The sequence below is a fragment of the Andrographis paniculata genome, unplaced genomic scaffold (genome assembly GCF_009805555.1).
Source record: "Andrographis paniculata isolate CXL003 unplaced genomic scaffold, ASM980555v1 Contig5END, whole genome shotgun sequence".
NCBI classification, from domain to species: domain Eukaryota; kingdom Viridiplantae; phylum Streptophyta; class Magnoliopsida; order Lamiales; family Acanthaceae; genus Andrographis; species Andrographis paniculata.
In genome coordinates this window covers 3,115,528-3,134,894 of record NW_026137595.1, presented here as the reverse complement: position 1 = coordinate 3,134,894, position 19,367 = coordinate 3,115,528, and the positions used below count along the sequence as shown (strand labels likewise).

Genomic DNA, 19,367 nt, shown 5'->3' with positions numbered 1-19,367 from the left:
ATAATCGTGCTGATAACGTGTTGTGATATTATTATAGGATTAGCCAATAGAAATATTAATTATTCCTACAGCTAACCACTATTTTATATATTGTATATAATATATTATATGATAATATATATGAATGTAATAACTTGCATGTATATTATAATATATATATGTATAGTATATATATGTATGTATGTGGATATATATATATATATAAAGGCGAGAGAGATGGAAGTGAATTGATTGTGATGAAAAGGCAATCCAAATTGAGTATTGCATACACATATTTATAGGCATAAAAACCCTGTACCGAAGGAAATATAAAAGTATACAATATGGCTACGTAGTTACACGTTTATGATACTTGTATAATAGATCACAAATAAAAATACAGAACAACACAGAGTAAGTCACATTCAGTGATCTTCTCAACGGAATTTAAAAGAGTAGGGTTTAGCCGATTACCAATTTTGAGTTTTTCACACACTTGTAAAAAATAAACACTTAAATTATGTTTCAACTAACCTGTAACACAAACAAATTATGTTAGATAAACACAAATTATTGTGTTCTTTTTTATTCACCCAAAACAGCTTTCGATTCACAAATTTGGACCCTCGTAAAGACAAGTACAGGAGGAGCCAAGAAGAAGAATGGAGACCATAAGGAAGACGATGAAACTCTTATTATAAAAAAAAAATTATTTAAAAGAATAATTATTGAGATTGAGCCATGTGGCATAATCTGAGCATCCGAAACACATATTCCCGTGCAGGATCGAAATAACCCTACTACATGTGGAGGAGAAAGAAGATATAATTTCTTTTTTTAAAAAAAATTGTATATATTATATTTAATATTATAATTATAGTTTAAGTTTTTTATTTTTAAAATTAGTAGTATATTAAAAAAATAATACTAATTTAATAATATTATTTATTAAATTATTAATTAATTAATTTCAAAAAATATTTCTATATTTATTAAAAAGAATATAAAATAATTTAAATATAATATATAATATTTATTAATATTTTTTTTTATGAAATACAAAAGGTGTGTTTGTTTTGAAAATTTTTTTTAATATAAAATATAGAAAATTATATAGATAATATAAAAATAGTAGTGTATATAGTATATTAATTTTTTTAAAAAAAATGTATTAGAAAATTGTATCAAAGGAAACAAATTCAAAGTAGTATGATATATAAAAGATATAGATTTTTAAATATATTTATATAAATTTTATATTAAATAAAATAATAAATTTATTGATGTAATAGAAAAAAAAATTAAAAAATAATTCTACATTAGAGCAAAGAACAAAGTGAGTTTTTATCACGTCCTTAAAATGATGTAGCATGACATAGCAGAAAGAAAAAATATAAAAACAATAATCAGATTACTTATAAATAAAAAAAAAATTATTTATTTATTATCTTACCACAAATTAATTTTATAAAAAAGTTAAAAATTTTAAAAGTAAATAAAAATATCTGTTAATTAAAAATAAATAATTTTAACTTAAAAATATATTTGTCTATTTCAAAAGCTATTTGTAAAATAGTTTTAAAAAACCTCCCGATGTGTTCTTTTATGAAATTTTCTCCAATATCTATTATTATATCAAAAGATTTTTGGCAAAAAAATATCTAATCAAATATATATTTTTTATTTTTTATATTATAGTAAATATTAATTTTACATTCAAAACATAATATCAACATCTATTTATACTACAATTATTTCAATTCAAAATTTTTACTATTCAAATTCCAAATAAACCATCAAACACAAACACACACAAAACACATCCTAAAAGTAAAAGTAAAAAAGCTGGCCTCAATCCAAACCGACATGCCAGGGAACATCGACACAAACAATCAACCAAAACAAAACAAAACCAAATTCAAGAACATGCAGGCAGGCAGGCAGCAGCGTATGAAGCATACCTCCATTTGAAGCGATATGGCCATATCCAAAATCCTGATGAACCTTGGCATTGAGAAGACGAAGACCAAGACCAAGACTTTGTGATCAAAACCAAACACACTGCCAATGTATATGTAAATCCACATCAACAACCAGTTACCAATACCAAATCCAAATCCAAAGCCTTTGGCAGATCCTCCAAGAAACATCAGTCACCTCACCAAACTGCCTTCCAGAAACATTAACCTGAGAAAAGATTAATCCAGGCTTTTCCATCAAGACACTACTGTTTGATTGAAATTCCCAAACCATAAATAAATCCAACTCCCATGCCATGCCATCTTTCTCGGCACCTCTCAAAGCCAGACCAACAAAATTCTGCCAACTCCTTACCTGGGATATGAAAAAGGCACACGCCATACTACCGAGGACCATCAACCAATCAGAACCCAGAGACAGAACCCATCCGATTAACAGCAACACTCCACCTGCCACACTCCCCACCAAATCCACAGATCAACACGACAGAGCAATCAACCTTGGGAAATTGCATCATTGCAACTAGCAGGAGGTGATCAAACACTGCGCCAGCCAAATCAACCAGCCTGCTTGATCGAAAGAAAAACTCCCAGAAAAACAGTGTAAAGCTCAATCAGAATTCAAATATCAATCAAGTTCCATACAAAACACTCCAGCAGCCAAAAATACAAAATCACATGCCAAAAGAAAAAATCAAAACCTCCCAGGTCCCCAAGCACACACACACACACACACACTACAGGCTGACCCTGCATCAGTTCTGATTTTTTGTTTAGACACACTACGAGTGCGATGCCGATAGACAGGAGGGAATTTGGCCTTGGCGAATGGAGGCTTTTGATTTGAAGGTGTTGACGCAGAGCTAAGAGATTGAGATTTGGCCGGAGTATTGAGGGAGCTGGAGTTGGAAGGAATTATATCTGGAATTATGTTATGATTACAAGGTTCAGAGGTAGGGGGCTGGGAGGGCCAGAGGGTAACACTGCAGCAGAAAGGTTACTAGTATCCTCTTCTTCAAAAAGAGCCAAGATATTGACAACTGCAGCAAGACTAGATTCCTTAAGAAATTCCGAGATGGACTGAGTTTCTTTCTTTTGCGAAATAATATCTTCCTTACTAATTTTTTGGATCTTCTTGCGAATTGTCTTGGTCTTCTTAGCTTTAACCTCCTTAATTAATTCAGAGTCTGAAACCACCTGAGGAGGCTTTTCACGGTTTGAGATAAGGGAGGTAGCTGAATTCGAGAGGTAGCATGGTGGGGAAATTTTGTGCCTTCCAAGCTGCTCAATGCAAGAGGATTACTAGACAAAAAAACCTCATCCAGCTTGGAAGCAATAGAATAGTCCCAATTTGAGGAAATAGGATTGGAGTTCAATTTAGAACGCATTGGAGGAGGAGAACCTTCATCAAGAACAGGGAACGGTGAGTCTCCCAGAAAGTTAATTCTTTAGCACAAATCAATTTCAGTCTACATATTTAGCAGACGAAGCCTAAAACAAATAACAACAACAAAATTCTTTTCCTTATACATACCTTCTCAAGCAATGCATGCACTTGGCTTCAAAACTAAGAGAGACACACACAAAATAAAATAAAATACTCCCCGAGTCCCAACTAAAAGTGTTTCTTTTACAAATTTTGCGTGTCCTACTCAAAATAATTATTTCCTATGATAGTAAAAGTAATCACATTAATACTAAATTACAACACACTAATACTAAAATACCATAAATTTTTACAGAAATTGCAAACTAACTATTATACATACAAATAATTTATATATAAAGTACAAAAGGAAAAAAGGTCAATCTTTAACACTTTCACTAACCAATAAAATACTATTATATCTTAATCTACTATAAAAATCCAAAATAGTACTTTGGAGTGGGATGGAAGGAGTAAAATAGAAACATAAAAAAGCTTGCACTTTCGATTGGAATTATGATCTCTTATGAATTTTAGCAACTAGACATAGTTAAGGGAGCAGTATTAACATAATTATTGATATATAAGAAAATTGCTTCATTATTCAGCAAGTTATAAATAGCAAGTCACATAAAAAGATTAATACTAACATGTATAACCACAGCAAGCTTACCATATTTCTTCTTCATGAGCTCCTGACATAGACAATATTCAACTTTAGCAACTTGTCTCTGGGAGCACCCATAGAAGACATTGTGCTTCAAATAGAATTCGAGGCTATACTGCGAGAAATAAGGTTTAAAAACTAACGTTGAGAACTATGCACATGATCGAACATGCTACACACTTTTTCTTGCCTTCTTTCAGGTAAAGTTCTGGAGTGCGTTTTCAATCCTTTTATCATATCATCCACCAATAACCTAGTCCGAGGTTCCGGTACCATCCCTTTTGACATCATCTCATTGAAATACTCCAAAGCTTCCCCTACAATCCCTTTATCATAAAGTCCATGAATAACAATTGTGTAAGATTGTTGATCCGGTCCGAATCCACTTCTTTCCATCTCATCCCATATAAACTTCATTCGATCTTCATCTCCCCATTTCACGAACAATCTCAAAACCAAATTGTAAGTATCCACTTCCATTTCGCACCTTCCTTTCATCCTCTTCAAAATGTCATCAACTTCTTTGGGTTTGCTCGACATTCTCAACAAAAAACCGTAAGTCAAAGCATTTGGAGAACAACTATCTCCATTCTCTTCCATCTCATTAACCAACTTGTAAACTTCATCCACTCTCCGATTATTGCAGAACTGTTTGATGAGCGAATTGTAAGTCACAACATTCGGTGGACAATTCCGCCGCTTCATATCACCAACGATCTTCAAAGCTTCCGGAATCCTCTTCTTGAAACACAATCCATCTATTACAGTGTTGCAAATTGCCACATCGGGACTGCACCCTTCCTCCAACATTTTGCTAAGCAAATTCATCGCAGTCATTATTTTCCCCGTCTTGCACAACGAATTGATGAAAATCCCATAGCTGAATTTGTCGGGTTTGACTTTTGATCTCACAATGTCTTTCCATAATCTCTTGGCATCACGTAAACTTCGCAATAAACACCATCCATTGAGGATGATGTTCCACGTCTTGATATCGTTGGGAAACTCATTTACGTTGTTTCGAAACAATAGCTCTGCTTCCTCCACATGTTTGTACCTGCAAAGGGACAATAGAATCGTCTGAAATGCAGCCAAGTTGCGTTCAAGACCATAATCTTTCATCCTGTTGAAAACACCAATTGCTTCTTCGACATTGTGTGCTGCAGACAATCTACCCACCAAAATTGCATATGTCCGCATGTTTACCAAATTTTTCCTCCCCATTTCATCGAGCACTTGGTAGACTTCTTCGAAACGCTTCATTCTACCAAGAATATCCAGAATCTCGTTATAGACCAATACGTCTACCCCATTTGAGTTCTTAGTTTTGCAAACCAAGTTGAAGAATACCTTTGCGATCTTATAATTGGAACGGTTCCGCGTAAGGACATTCATAATCACGTCCTGTGACAAGGAAAAGTAGCATTTTCTAAGGCAGTCCTCGATTTCTTCAATGGGACGGTGGGAATGTATCTTCAGAAGGGATTGAACCTTGAGAGCTTCATCATCAAATGAGCTACAATGGTAGGGAAAATTACCCGAGCTAAACTGATGGTAATGCTGGAGAACTGGAAAGCCAAATCTTGCGGATGTCAATAGATTGGATATGATAAATCTCGATGAATTAGTTATTTGTAGTTGGACTCTAGAAAGCATATCGACTATTGCTGCCACCACAATCCAACCAGAACTGTTTGTAAGATGGTGAATAAGAAAACTATTTGTCCTCAACAATTAAAATCGATCCTTGTAGCAATATTCTTGCATTGTATTCACGATAAGCATCATCTACAAAAATAGTTAAAAAAATAATTTTAATAACAAAGTTCAAACAATTCAATATGTCAAAACAATCAAAATTTACATCTAATTCCTCAAAATTAATCAACATAAGCATAATGCATTTCTAAAAGCCTCTCATTTGCAACATTTAAATGCTCAAACACGATATTTTCAAAATTAAAATTAATTGATAATACCATCCCGAAATAATTGCAAAGACCACAATGCAACAAGTGGAGAAATACGAATTGCCAGTCCCATAAAACCGTTTAAAACAACCTTATACAAATAAAGCAGAGAGTGCCTATGGACATCAAACAACTAAAATGATCAATGGGAAGCAGCATCAAAGCAACCACAGCCTCGCCTAAGAAACGGCGGCAGTCAACCTCCACCATTAATTATGATAAACTATATTTTCATTATAACTAATCATTGTAAGAGTGTGCAGTAAGCCTTATTCATGAAAAGTGAAATTCAGGGGGACGGTTAGGGTAAATATTTTATAAAACTATAACATACAAAAAATTGATTACTTAAAAACTCAAAATTAACAAAGAAATTTAGACAACCTGATCTGAGTCTTGGACAGAGACAACCACTGCGTCGTCGGCAATTTTGGACGAAGAAGATGACAGACAGACGCGTCGCCAAGATTTGATGGAGTAGACGACGGGCGGGGATGTATCTGAACGAAAACAGACGAAGGGAGAAAGATGGCACAGGAAGACGGCTGAAGATGGCGAAGACGGCAGCGGAGACGGCGACGGGCGCGAGAAACTTAACAGGTAGGTTCGGGTGTTCGGTTTGAGTCTGGGTTGGTGTGGGAGTTTATTTTGAATTCTAAGTTCAGTGGCTTGTAATGATTTTGGGCCAACCTAACTTCATTTCTAGCTCCGGAAATGAAGGCTTTGGGTGATTTTGACGATTAGCTGATACTTTTTTAGAACTAACACTTTTTTAGCTATTAGTTCGCTGATTTAATTAGCTGATTTAATTCGTGGTTTGTATTAAAGTGTTTTATATTATTATTTATACATAAAATTAATTATTAAGGATATTAGTATGTTATTTTTTTAAATATTTAATTTTGTTTATTTTGATTTGAAATTTATGAGAAATTTTGTTATTAATTATTAAAAATTATAAAAATATTGTAAAATATTTATTATTATTTTTAGTATTTAAAGTTGATAATGTGGTTAACTCGCGGATGGTGTAATTTTATTTTTTGTATAATTTTATATTATGAAATATGATATTTAATTTTTTTAAAATATCTATTTTTTTAATTTTTTTGAAGTGATATATATATTTTTTTTTAAGAAAAAAAAAAGATAAGATGTAATTTAATTTTTTGTAAATGATGTGTAATTTTTTGTTTTGAAAAAAATTATTTAAAATATTTTTTATAGAATTCGGGTGATAGTGCAAAAATAAACTAAAATGTGGTATAATTAATAAATATAAAATAATAATAAAAAAAGAAATATATAAATAATATACTTTTTTTAGAGTAAAAAAAATAAAATTTATAGTTGAAATAAAATTACTGTAAATTTGCTACAAAAATAAAATAATTGGTTGAAAATAAGTAATGGGTTCAAAGTGACCTAAGTTAGAGGTTTGTTTGCCAAGATTTTATTTAGGATACGATTTCAATATATGTATATATATACTCCTTTGGTCGGTTCATTTGGAGTTATATTGTGTTTGTTTGGAGGTTTGGATTTTGAGTTCGGATTTTAATAGTAAAAATTTTGATTTTGAATAGTTGTATGATATGATATAAATAGGTGTTGATGTGATGTTTTGAATGTAAAATTGATTTTTAGTACTACCTCCGTCCCACATACCGTGTTTGCTGCACTGTACACACAGCATTTTAGGAGGGGTGTAATTAATAGATAATTAAGAATGTATTAGTGAAAATAATTATCCTATAATATAAATAATTATAAATTAAGATTAAGATAACTAATTAGTTTAATTAAAACTTTAAAAAAAATTAAAAACCTTAAAATGAGATTAAAGTGTGTAATCATTTTCCAAAAAATGAAAGTGACATGGTACGCGGGATGGACAGAAACGACAACGTAAATATGGTATGTGGGACGGATGGAGTAATATAAGTAATATTTTATTGGTGAATGGAATTGTAAAATTTTTGATATTTTTATCCTCTAATTTTGATTTTAGTATAAAATAATTAAATGTGTAATTATATATTTATAATTTAAATAAAAATTAAAGTATCATGATATTAGTGTATAATTACTCAAACTAAATTTTTGAGTGAAACAGACTAAAATAGTTAAAAATGTATTTTTAGTTGGGACCCAACAAATTTATGGAGTATTTTTTATTCTAAACAAAAATTGATATTAAATAGTATACAAAAATTATTCTTTATATTATCAATACTATTTCTATATTTGACATGAAAAAAAAAAAAAAATCTTGAAAATCAAAATATTAAACTAACACTGTATATATATATATATTATTTTATTTTATTTACCATTAATTTAATCCATCTACAAATTCACATTAATAAATAATAATAATAAATAAATAAATAATTACTCATAAAATCATTTTATGGTGATCAAAATTATCAAAATGTGCTCAATTATAAGCAATAACAATAATAATTTGCATAAATTTCATTCGTTCTTTAATCCAATAATAACAATATTTTTATTCAATCAAAATAATTAATCATATAATAAAACATATTAAATTTATATGTGTAAATGTCCCTATCAAGAGACATAAAAGAAAAGTTATTTTCAAAATATATGCAATTGTTCCTATCATAAGCAATTTTCCATGAGAAAGTAATATATATTATATATTTTTTTTTAATAAAATAAATAATCCCAAAAAATCTAATATGTACATCTAATCACTATTAAATTACATATATTTTTATAATTAGATTTAAATTTAAATAACATGAAATATAAAATTAATTCCAACACAATATTCACATGATGTACTTAAAAAAAAAAAAAAAACCAAAAAAAGAAAAATCTTCCATTAATAATAATAGCCCATACCATTATTTATCTTCGACGTGGATATTTTCATTACGGGGAATGTTACGGTGCTGATTTGAAAAAATAAGTATCGTGCTGATTTTTCAAATCATCACTCATAAAATATAAAAACAACACAAACAGCATGTGTGGTTTTATAATAATGACATGTGTTATTTGTTTATAATTATATGTGTTGTACCAGTGTATGTCATATGTTGAAATGAACTGCTGCATGTGTTGTATGAGACTATATCACGAGTTGTTAGTTCATGTGTTGCGATAGTTAGAAATCACATGCGTTAAATATTCATATTATACGCGATATTTGATTGATTTTGATTGGTATCTACCTAATTTATATGCGTATTGTTCATTTGCAGTGTGCAGAGAACATATATCAAATTTGACGTAATTGGCAGGAAAAGTAAAGAAAAATTCAGAGTTGCACTACCTTGTTAGTCATGATCATGACTAATTCTACCCTTTTGAAATCGGAATTTAATTGAAAGTTCAAAAGTCCAACTACTAAAAAAAATTAAGGCAAAATTAAAAGAGAAATGCAGGGAGTTACAAACGGAGAGAGAGAGAACAGTCAGAAGCAACGCAGAAGCAGGAAAGTGACAGATTCATAGATCGCATATGAGCAAATCAATAGAAAAGATTTCCCTTCAAACTATGATTTTATCTTTCTTTATTGAGTTTTGCTATTTAATTATGGAATAGATACTTTTCAGTTTGAGAGATGATAATATTTTGGTTTTGTATTTTGAAGATTATTGACTTTCTTTATAATTTTTTTTTATTATTATTATCAATATTTTTCTATTCTTGAGAATAATGTTTGTGATTGTGAGATTGGTTGAATATTTTGGTACTGATATTTAAATTGGTCTAATAATTTAAAATCAATTCAGGTAGAATATCCATAATTGTATTATTACTTGAATAGGTGACAACCAGGTGTATACTTCCTTTCCGGGGGTTAGATAATTGCTTCTCTTAGGTAGTAATTGTGTATATTTCTTACAGACGTACCTAGGTTTATTAGCTTAATTATGGATAATTAACGGTCCTATTTTGATATTAATTTTTTTTAATGAAAAATAAAAAATAAAAATAATCAAACTACACAAACCCCAAACCAAGCACACCCCTCGTATTTTGATATTAAAAGTTTTTTAATGAAAAATATGGCTCCATTCACATGGTATGTAGTGTACGTATGAGAAATTGTGTGAAAAATATAAACATATTATTTTAAGTTGAATATTTGACTTTTTGTAATGAATATATGAAATGTTCTTTTACTTTTGTAAAAAAAGATATATTGTTTATTTTATTTTATTTTATTTTATTTTTTGGAATCATAACTGAGAATTAGCGTTGAGATAATAGAGTTGAATGAATGCGTTTGTTTAGCATTTTCGTTTAAATTACTTTTTATGTAAAATATAAATATATATATATCCAAAATATCTTTAAAATTTCTATAAATATATTTCAACTTAAATACAATTTTTTTTTTCAATTAAAAAAATTTTAAATCAAATTCTTCCATAACTCCAAGACTAAAAGAAATGTCGGTAACGAAGCCTAAATATTACTTACATTTTAAATACAAAGTAAACTAATTAAATATATATTATGTTGTACGAATTAAAATACTATCATAAACAAACAAAATCAAAGTTAATAAATAGTTGTTCAATTTTGTACGGTCGACCATCAACATCACGAATAGACCCTAACACCGCCAAAATGCATATTAATTTATCCTTGATATTTTTGGAAATACTATTTAAAATCATACTATAATAAAAAGTACATAAATTACTAAATTTAATTACATCTCTAATAATAATAATAATAATATTTAAAATCATACTATAATAAAAAGTAAATAAATTATTAAATTTAATTACATCTCTAATAATAATAATAGCAAAAAATTAGGAATGTAAAACTAGGGGTGGGCACGGTGAATATTTGCAAATATGCAGGTATTTGATATCCGAATCGAATCGAACAAATACTCGAAATCGTGAATCGTATTTGAACCGAAAATATTTGCAATATTTGCAAATAATTCGAACTGAACTGAAATTAAAAAATAATTAAAATTCTAATTTAATCAAAATATTTGCAAATATTTCAAATATCCGAACCGAAACTGAACTGTAACCGAACCGAAACTGAATCGAATATAATTATTAATATAAATTTTAAATAATAATAACATAAATATATTCGAAACCGAACTGAAAAAAATACCAAAAACCGAAACCGAACCGAACCGAGCAAATATCAAATATAGAGTATTTGCATTTGAACCGAATTTTCTCGGTTAACCAAAAATTCGATTCGATTCAGTTCGGTTCCACGGTTCGGCGGTTCGGTTCGATTTTTTTTACCACCCTGTGTCCTGTGTGAAACAATACTATAGGTACCTGGAAGTCAGAAGTAACTAGCTAGCTAGCGAAGGAATAGAAGCAATAATTGAATTCTCCCAACACTTAAAAAAGAAAATGATTTGTATTTTCTTAATATTTTAAATAAAAATTAATATTATGGGAAAAAATTATTTTTGTCTCAGTATAGCCAAAATTCATCAATTTTGGTTCTAATATAAAAATCTTATCAATTTTGGTTCAAATATAACCAAAACTCATCATTTTTTATCCTAATATAACAAAAATTCATCATTTTTGGTCCAAATATAAAAATTTTATCAATTTTAGTCCCAATATAACCAAAACTTATTATTTTTTGTCCCAATATAATCAAATATTATCTTTTTTGATCACATCGTCAACGAACCGACGAAAAAGGAGATGACATGCAACTCTCATTTGGAGAGGAACCAGACGATGCTGATTCTACATCCTGCATTTCTCCATGCACTTTGACAACAGAGATTTCAGTGTAATCTTTTAAAAACATTTTTCCCGCTGAGATGCAATGAATTCTCTGGCATCTGTCCTCCAAAGTTTCTTTATTTATTTTCATTTTGTGTCTCTTCCCAACATTGGTATGAATCTCCTGTATTAGAGTACGGACAAGTTTTGAACATCATTTGGGATGCATTACTGCAAGAAAATTTTTCACTAAAGTATGGAGCTCTAGGAAAATGATCTCCCGAAATGCTCCTACTTTGTCCTCTTCTGTTATCAATATTTTTCGTAGGTTTGTTGACGGTGAAAAAAAAAAAGTTTGATTATATTAGAACAAAAAATGATAAGTTTTGGTTATATTGGGACTAAAATTGATAAAAATTTTATATTTGAACAAAAAATGATGAGTTTTGGTTATATTGAGACCAAAATTGATAAAGTTTTTACATTGCAACCAAAATTGATGAATTTTGGTTATATTGGACCAAAATTTTTTTTTTCTCTAATATTATTTATTGATACAATTTTTAATAAAAATATATTATTATTTTTAAAAAAAACAATACATTATAGTGGGTGTGTTTCTTCAACTCCAAATTTGGGGTTGTCCAGCGGGCAACCGGCAGGTTTTACCTTTTTTTTAAAAAAAAAATTAAATAAAAATATAATTGAATATTTATTACCATAGGGGAAAAAATATATAGTTATTTTTGTAAATAATAAAATTTTCTATAATATAAATAAATAAAAATTTAAATTGGGTATAATGCAAATTTATAATCAAATCATATAATATAAATTTTATCAATTAAATTTAATACATATTTACACTATTTTATTAATTATCCATCAAATCAATATACATCAAAACTCCCTGAACCCCAACAAAATATAAACAGAAAAGAAATAACAAAATTCAAAATACATTTTTTTTTCTCACAAAACATCCAATTATATATTATTTTAATACCAAATTCAAACCAAGTTTTTTTCAAACTCATCTAAAGAAACATAAATAAAAACCAAACTCTAACTCAAACCCAAACCCAAAATTTCCCAAACCCCTTTTAAATAAACACACTCAATAATACTCTTTCTGTCTCAAAAGAGTTGTCTTATTTTTTTTATTTTCGTCCTCCCAAAACAATTGTCATGTTTTCTTATTTAGTAACTGTGGTCCCCATTTTATAATAAAATTATTCCTACTTTTTCAAATTATCCATAATTATTACTCTAACTTACTTTTTAAAATAATTCAAAAGGTAAAACATTTTAGTATTTTACATTCTACTTTATACAAACTCTCAATTAAATACTACTATTTATTAATTTTCCTGCCAACACCCAATAAGACGCTCTTTTGGAACCAACGGAGTATAAAAAAGTCAAATCAATTAATTATTTCAAATTAATTTTAACTTGTAACCAAATAAATATAGACAACAACCAAAGCTGTATTATTCAAAAAAAAAAAAAAAAAACCTAAAAGCAAAAGCTGTATCATTCAATATATATACATACACTTAGCTGGAATATATTCATCACATGTCACTCTATATATACATATATATATATATATATAGAGAGAGAGAGAGAGAGAGAGAGTTTATCTCTTATTATAAATGATTGGGCGAGAAACAGAGCATAGTACTGATCATCAGTTACTTGAAACAACAAAAGAAGAGATCAAAAGAGATAGAGATATACATATATATTTATATATATAGAGAGAGAGAGAGAGAGAAGGAGAGAGAGAGAATGGGAGGAGACAAGACAATAGTTGCAGTGGTAGGTTTGTGTGTAATTTTGGGGATGAGCGTGGCGGAAGGGTACAGGAATTACACGGTGGGAGACGACTTTGGGTGGTCCGAAAACCCTAAACTCGATTATCAGACATGGGCGGCCAACTACACCTTCTCCCTCGGCGATTTCCTCAGTAATTCTTTCTTAATTAACCTCCTCTCTCTCTCTCTCTCTCTCTCTCACTCTGATATGCTTCATGATATTGGTTCGATCCAGGAATTAGTTAATTAGTAGCTAGCTTATGATGTCTGAGCATTCAATTCTTCCTACGGATGATATATGTCTGATTAATTCATCCTTAATTGATTTCATCAGTATTTCTTGCATTCCATTGCTGTCCGAGATCTGATACTAGTATTATATATATATATATATAATGAAAATGTTGGTTTGAATTTGATATTAAAATAATATTTGATATCATATTTTGCGAAAAAATATATATATATATTTTTTATATTAAAATAATAAAATTTGAAAAAATTTGTCATAAAAAACGTACCCAAATCTTTCTTTATTTCTCTCTCCTTTTCGTACAGTTAGTTATCTACTACTTCAGTTTACAACCGCCTGGTATTGGTGATTAAATTTTCTAGTCTTAGACACACCTCTTTCTTTCTGTACTCACACAGCCTTCCTTTTTTTGTCAAAATTTATGTTTCTTTGTGTAAAAGAATACTTCCTCCGTCCAAATAATAAGTATATATTTACTTTAGGAGTGGAGTTTAAGAAATAATAGTATTATTATTATAGTAGGTAGATAAAAGTAGTGTAATGACATTTTTACCTTTTACTTTTTGGTATAAAAGTAACGATGCAATGTAAAGTAAGGGTATTGGTAGAAAAACTAGAGTATTTAATGAAATTGTTACTTTGTAATTCGACGTCTCAAAATAGAAATATGTATAGACAGAGGGAGTATCATCTTTCTACTATTTAAATTTTGCATTTTCGAAAAAATATATAATTTTTTCTCTAATAAAATATCTCATTATATATTATTTTCATATGAAATTTAAACCAAAATTGTTACTCCCTCCGTCCCAATACAATAGTTTTGTTTACTATTTTGGTCCGTCCCAAAACAATAGTCTCATTTCCATAAATAACCATATCATTATAAAACTACTTTTACTTTTTCATTATTATTACACAATTGTCACTACTTTTTACACTAAGGGTGTGTTTGTTTGGGGGATTGGATTGGATTTACACTATTCATCCCATTTTTTTCCCTAAAAAATATTAAATCAAACACCTATTTTTTATTTTTTATATTATACTAAAAATTAATTTTACATTCAAAATATCACATCAACACCTATTTATATCACATCATACAACTATTCAAATTCAAAATTTTTACTATTCAAATCCCAACTCAAAATCCAAACCCCCAAACAAACACACCCTAATATACTCACAAAGGTAAAAAAAAAAAAATTACCATTTATTTTTTATCCACTACCAATATAATATAAAGAACAGAACCACGACTATAGTTCTAAAACAGAGGGAGTATTAAAAAACATAAATAAAATAGGGATTAGATGCCAATGATTGTCTAATGATATAATGATGATCAAGAACAGAACAGAACAGCCCATTTGATCAATTCATTCATCTTTATTTATTCATTTAATTAATTAATTAATTAGTTAATTATCTAATAAAATAATCCTCAAATACTACAAATGGATTTTGACTGCCACCACAACTTATTTAATTTATTATAATATAATTATAAAAAAATGAGTATTTAGTTTTCCGACATGTTCATGTTCTATCACCTGTTGTCTTTCCATATGTCTGCTTAATTTCCTTTTCTCATCATATGATCCCTATCTTCCTGCCCCAGCAACCTCACATTCCTTAAAGCTTAGTCTCGATTTATTTAAGTTTTCTAAAACTTTAGAACTAATAATAATAAATAAATAATGTATTTAATATGATATGTTGTGAAATAAAACAAAATTATTGGATCTAATTTTTTTTTTTTTAAAAAAAAAGTTACTAGTAATTAACAAATAGTGTCAAAATCTAAAAAAAAAAAATATTTTTAATATATTCTGTAAAAAGATATATATATATATATATTATTAAAATATATGAATAGATCGAAGATAACTAGAATTGCATAATAGCAAAAATCTCAATATAAATAAAATTTAATATAAGGAATTATGATGAATAATACTCCATTAAATAAACACAATATTGAGGTTTTAATTTAATATTTTAAATATAAAATAAATATTACTCTCTCAATTTTGTAAGTAAAAATGTGTTTACTTTTGGATTTTGAATTGGGATTTGAATAGTAAAAATTTTGAATTTGAATAGTTGTATGATGTGATATAAATAGGGTTTGATGTGATGTTTTGAATGTAAAATTGATTTTTAGTATAATATAAAAAATGAAAAATAGATGTTTGATTTGATATTTTTGGGGGGAAAAAATTGGATGAATAGTGGAAATCCACCAAAATCCTTCAAACAAACACACTAAAAAAATGTTTATACCATATTAAATAAGAAAGTACAATTTTCTTCAAATTTATACCAATTATTTTTCCATCTAATACATAAATGTCACTAAAGGATCTCACGTATTTTTTATGCGCATTTTACTTTATTCTAAAATTTATATTACTAACTCTATAAAATTTTAATTATACTCTAACAAAAAAAATACACAAATAATATTAAAATATTATTATTTTTAATCTTCGTGACCAAAACATCTACTCTTTTTTTCTAAAGTATTGTGTGCATATTGTCATTTTCGTCTATCGCACATCTTATTTCACTTTTTTTCAAAAAAGTTTACACTTTAATTTCATTTAAAATTTTTTAATTTTTTATTTTTGAATGGAGAGAGTAAATAAATAGAACCTTTATTTATTTATTTATTTATTCTTTTTGAGTTGGCTCTGAGTAAATCTCCTATCGAAACTAATTGTTTACAAACTAGATCCGATAAGATAAATCATACTAGATGAACTGTGTGTCACATCCTCATTAGTCATTGCATCTTTTATATTTTCTTTTAAAAACAAAAAATTATTTATTTATTGTCTCACCTACCATTTAAATTTGGGTAAACTGCTTTTTCAGTCCCGTAACTAGACCCCTTATCATTTTAGTCTCGTGAGTGGAGTCTGTCGCAAACTAGTCTCATAAGTGAAAAATTTTCGTTGTTTTAGTCCTCCGACGCCGGAGACGCCCGCGTGGCTCACCGGAAGCCACGTGTCCGCCAGGTATCTCGCCAGATCAGCTACACACGTGGATTTTTATTTATTTTTTTCATTTTTTCATTTTTTAATTTATTTTCAACTGGACAAAATAAAAAAATATAAAAAGGTAAATAAAATTAAAAATAAATTTTAAAAAAAATTTAAAAAATAAACAAAATAAAAAAAAATAAAAAATAAAATCAAGCTATACCTGCGGACACGTAGCCTCCGGCGAGCCACACGGGCGTCTCCAGCGCCGGAGGACTAAAACAACGAAAATTTTTACTTATGGGACTAGTTTGCGACAAGTTCCAATTACGAGATTAAAATGATAAGAGATTCCGGGACTAAAAATAACAGTTTATCCTTTAAATTTCGTTATTACTAATTTTTATTTTTCTCGTCAGTCTTTAACACAGACAACAATCATTCAGTCGTCCAGACCTACAACTCCACCATATACAAACTTTGCGACGACGCCGACGCAGCCGACAACGACACCATCGAGTGGTCGTCCGCCGACCCTTCCTCAACGGCGCCACACCCGGTGTCAGTGCCGGTGCAGCTTCGCAAAGTCGGGACCACGTACTTCTTCTCCGGCGACTACGACGGGGAGCAATGCCGGAGCGGGCAGAGGATGATGATCAATGTGACATACGGGCAGGGCCTGCCGTGGAGCCCCGACGATTCGCCGGCACCCGTCGGAGCACAGTCCGGCGACGATGCGGCGCCGGAGACTATAGTGCCGTACAATTTCGATCATCCTCGGGACATAGGGGACGATGATGATGAAAATGTGGCATCTAATTCTGTGGTTTTTTGGCCATGTTTTGCAGCTCATTTGAATTTATTGTTGTTATTTGTGGTGGGATTTCTTTTTTACTTCTAAGTATTGGTTGTTACGAAATGAAATTTATTATTTATTATTACTCCCTCCGTTCGCCTGGAGGTCATGTTTAATATTAAAAATATCTTTATATTTATATAATTTTTTTAGAATAAAAATTATTTTTGTACCATTTAATATCATAATTATGAATTTTAGTCCTATTGATTTTTTTTTATTTTTATCAATTTTGGTTTCGCTCAAATGAAAATTTATCAATTTTAATCTCATGATGGTTGATTGGGACTAAACACGGCCGTGTTTTCTTAAATACGGTTGTGTTGGATGAGTTAGAAGGGTGATTGGGCGTCCCGGACAACCAACACGGCCGTGTTGGGCTCAACGTGGCCGTGTTGAATGACCGTGTTCATGCTCTTGTTCACGGCTATATTCTAAACACGTCCCGTGTTCTCAAAACAACTATGTTCCTGTGAATGTTCATAACCCTGTTTCAACTCAGCTATGTTCATGACCTGTTCTTAACACAACCATATTTTAGACATGTTTTCAATATAGTCATATATTGTAGGTCATATTGATTAATATTATTTTCACTTCTTTGTTAAAATTATTTAATAGGAGTATATATTTATAATTCAACAAAAATATTTTGTACAATTATTTCATAATATAAAAGATAATCATGTTTTAATATTTTAAAAAATAATTGTAAAAGAAATTATAAAAATAACAATATATTAATATATAAAAATTATTTTTGGTCATAATATAATCAAAATTCATCAATTTTGGCCCCAATATAAAAATTTTATCAATTTTGGTCCCAATATAACCAAAACTCATCATTTTTTGTCCAAATATAAATTTTTTTATCAATTTTAGTCCCAATACAGCCAAAACTCATTATTTTTTGTCCCAATATAATCAAACTTTTTTTTTTGTCCCAATATAATCAAACTTTATTTTTTTTTTGTCACAATATAATCAAACATTATATTTTTTTTGTCACACACTGTCAATAAACTAACGGAAAATGCTGACTGTTGAGATATTTTAGATATTCGATTTTAAATTCAATAGATTTATATTTAAATTTGATTTTATTCATAGATTATATTACTTAGATTTGAGTCTATCGAGTCTGTTTTGTATGACCTATATATAGGCTCTTTATTTTGATGATCAATAAGACAATCTCATTATTTCCCCCCAAAATTTGTAACATGGTATCAGAGTCTATTTTCCTCACGCCGTAGATATAGCCTACCAACCCGTGTTTCTCCGGGTACATTCAACCTGATTGTACCCGGAGATCTTGTGATTTTGAGATCATGCCTTTGCAAGTTATCTTTTTGCAAATCTGTCCGCTGCTTGTCTGTTGCCTGTGTGCAATCTGAAATCTTCGCTGCTTGTCTGTTGCCTGCGAGCGATTTGAAACGATCTGCCATATGTCCTTTGTCTGTCTGTTGCTGCGTGCGATCTGTCATTTGTCGTTGCATGTCTGTTGATGCGTGCGATCTTCCATTTGTCGTTGCCTGTCTGTTGCCTGCGTAAGATATGTCATCTTTCGTTGCTTATTTGTTTTCGAAAATCTGTCTACGATCTGTCATCTGTCCGTTGTTTGTCTGTTGCTTGCGTGAGATCTGATATGTCCGATGTTTGCGATTTGTCTGTTTTCGGCTCTGGTGGTCATATGGTTTTCGACTCCGGTGG

The 19,367-nt window shown here is 29.6% G+C and overlaps 2 protein-coding genes across 4 annotated transcripts; one reads left to right on the top strand and one right to left on the bottom strand.

The window, feature by feature from the left end:
• Window positions 1-1,579: 1,579 nt before the first annotated feature.
• On the bottom strand, window positions 1,580-6,680 carry LOC127258970 (putative pentatricopeptide repeat-containing protein At3g15200). 3 transcript variants are annotated; one of them, XR_007840410.1, is made up of 4 exons: window positions 6,406-6,680; window positions 4,058-5,839; window positions 2,314-3,360; window positions 1,580-2,166 (listed from the first exon to the last, which is right to left on the bottom strand). XR_007840410.1 is itself a non-coding variant. In XM_051286074.1 (2 exons), the coding sequence occupies exon 2, from the start codon at window positions 5,705-5,707 to the stop codon at window positions 4,190-4,192; it is 1,518 nt and encodes a 505-aa protein (XP_051142031.1). In that variant the 5' UTR covers window positions 5,708-5,839; window positions 6,406-6,680; the 3' UTR covers window positions 4,016-4,189. The 3 variants fall into 3 exon arrangements, 1 of the variants encoding a protein (XP_051142031.1); XR_007840409.1 differs by having other exon boundaries at window positions 1,580-3,360; XM_051286074.1 differs by lacking the exons at window positions 1,580-2,166; window positions 2,314-3,360 and having other exon boundaries at window positions 4,016-5,839.
• Window positions 6,681-13,364: 6,684 nt separating this feature from the next.
• Window positions 13,365-17,736, top strand: LOC127259129 (blue copper protein 1b-like). The gene is made up of 2 exons (XM_051286274.1): window positions 13,365-13,704; window positions 17,215-17,736. Exons 1-2 carry the CDS (start codon window positions 13,527-13,529, stop codon window positions 17,694-17,696), a joined length of 660 nt encoding a protein of 219 aa, XP_051142231.1. The 5' UTR covers window positions 13,365-13,526; the 3' UTR covers window positions 17,697-17,736.
• Window positions 17,737-19,367: the final 1,631 nt, after the last annotated feature.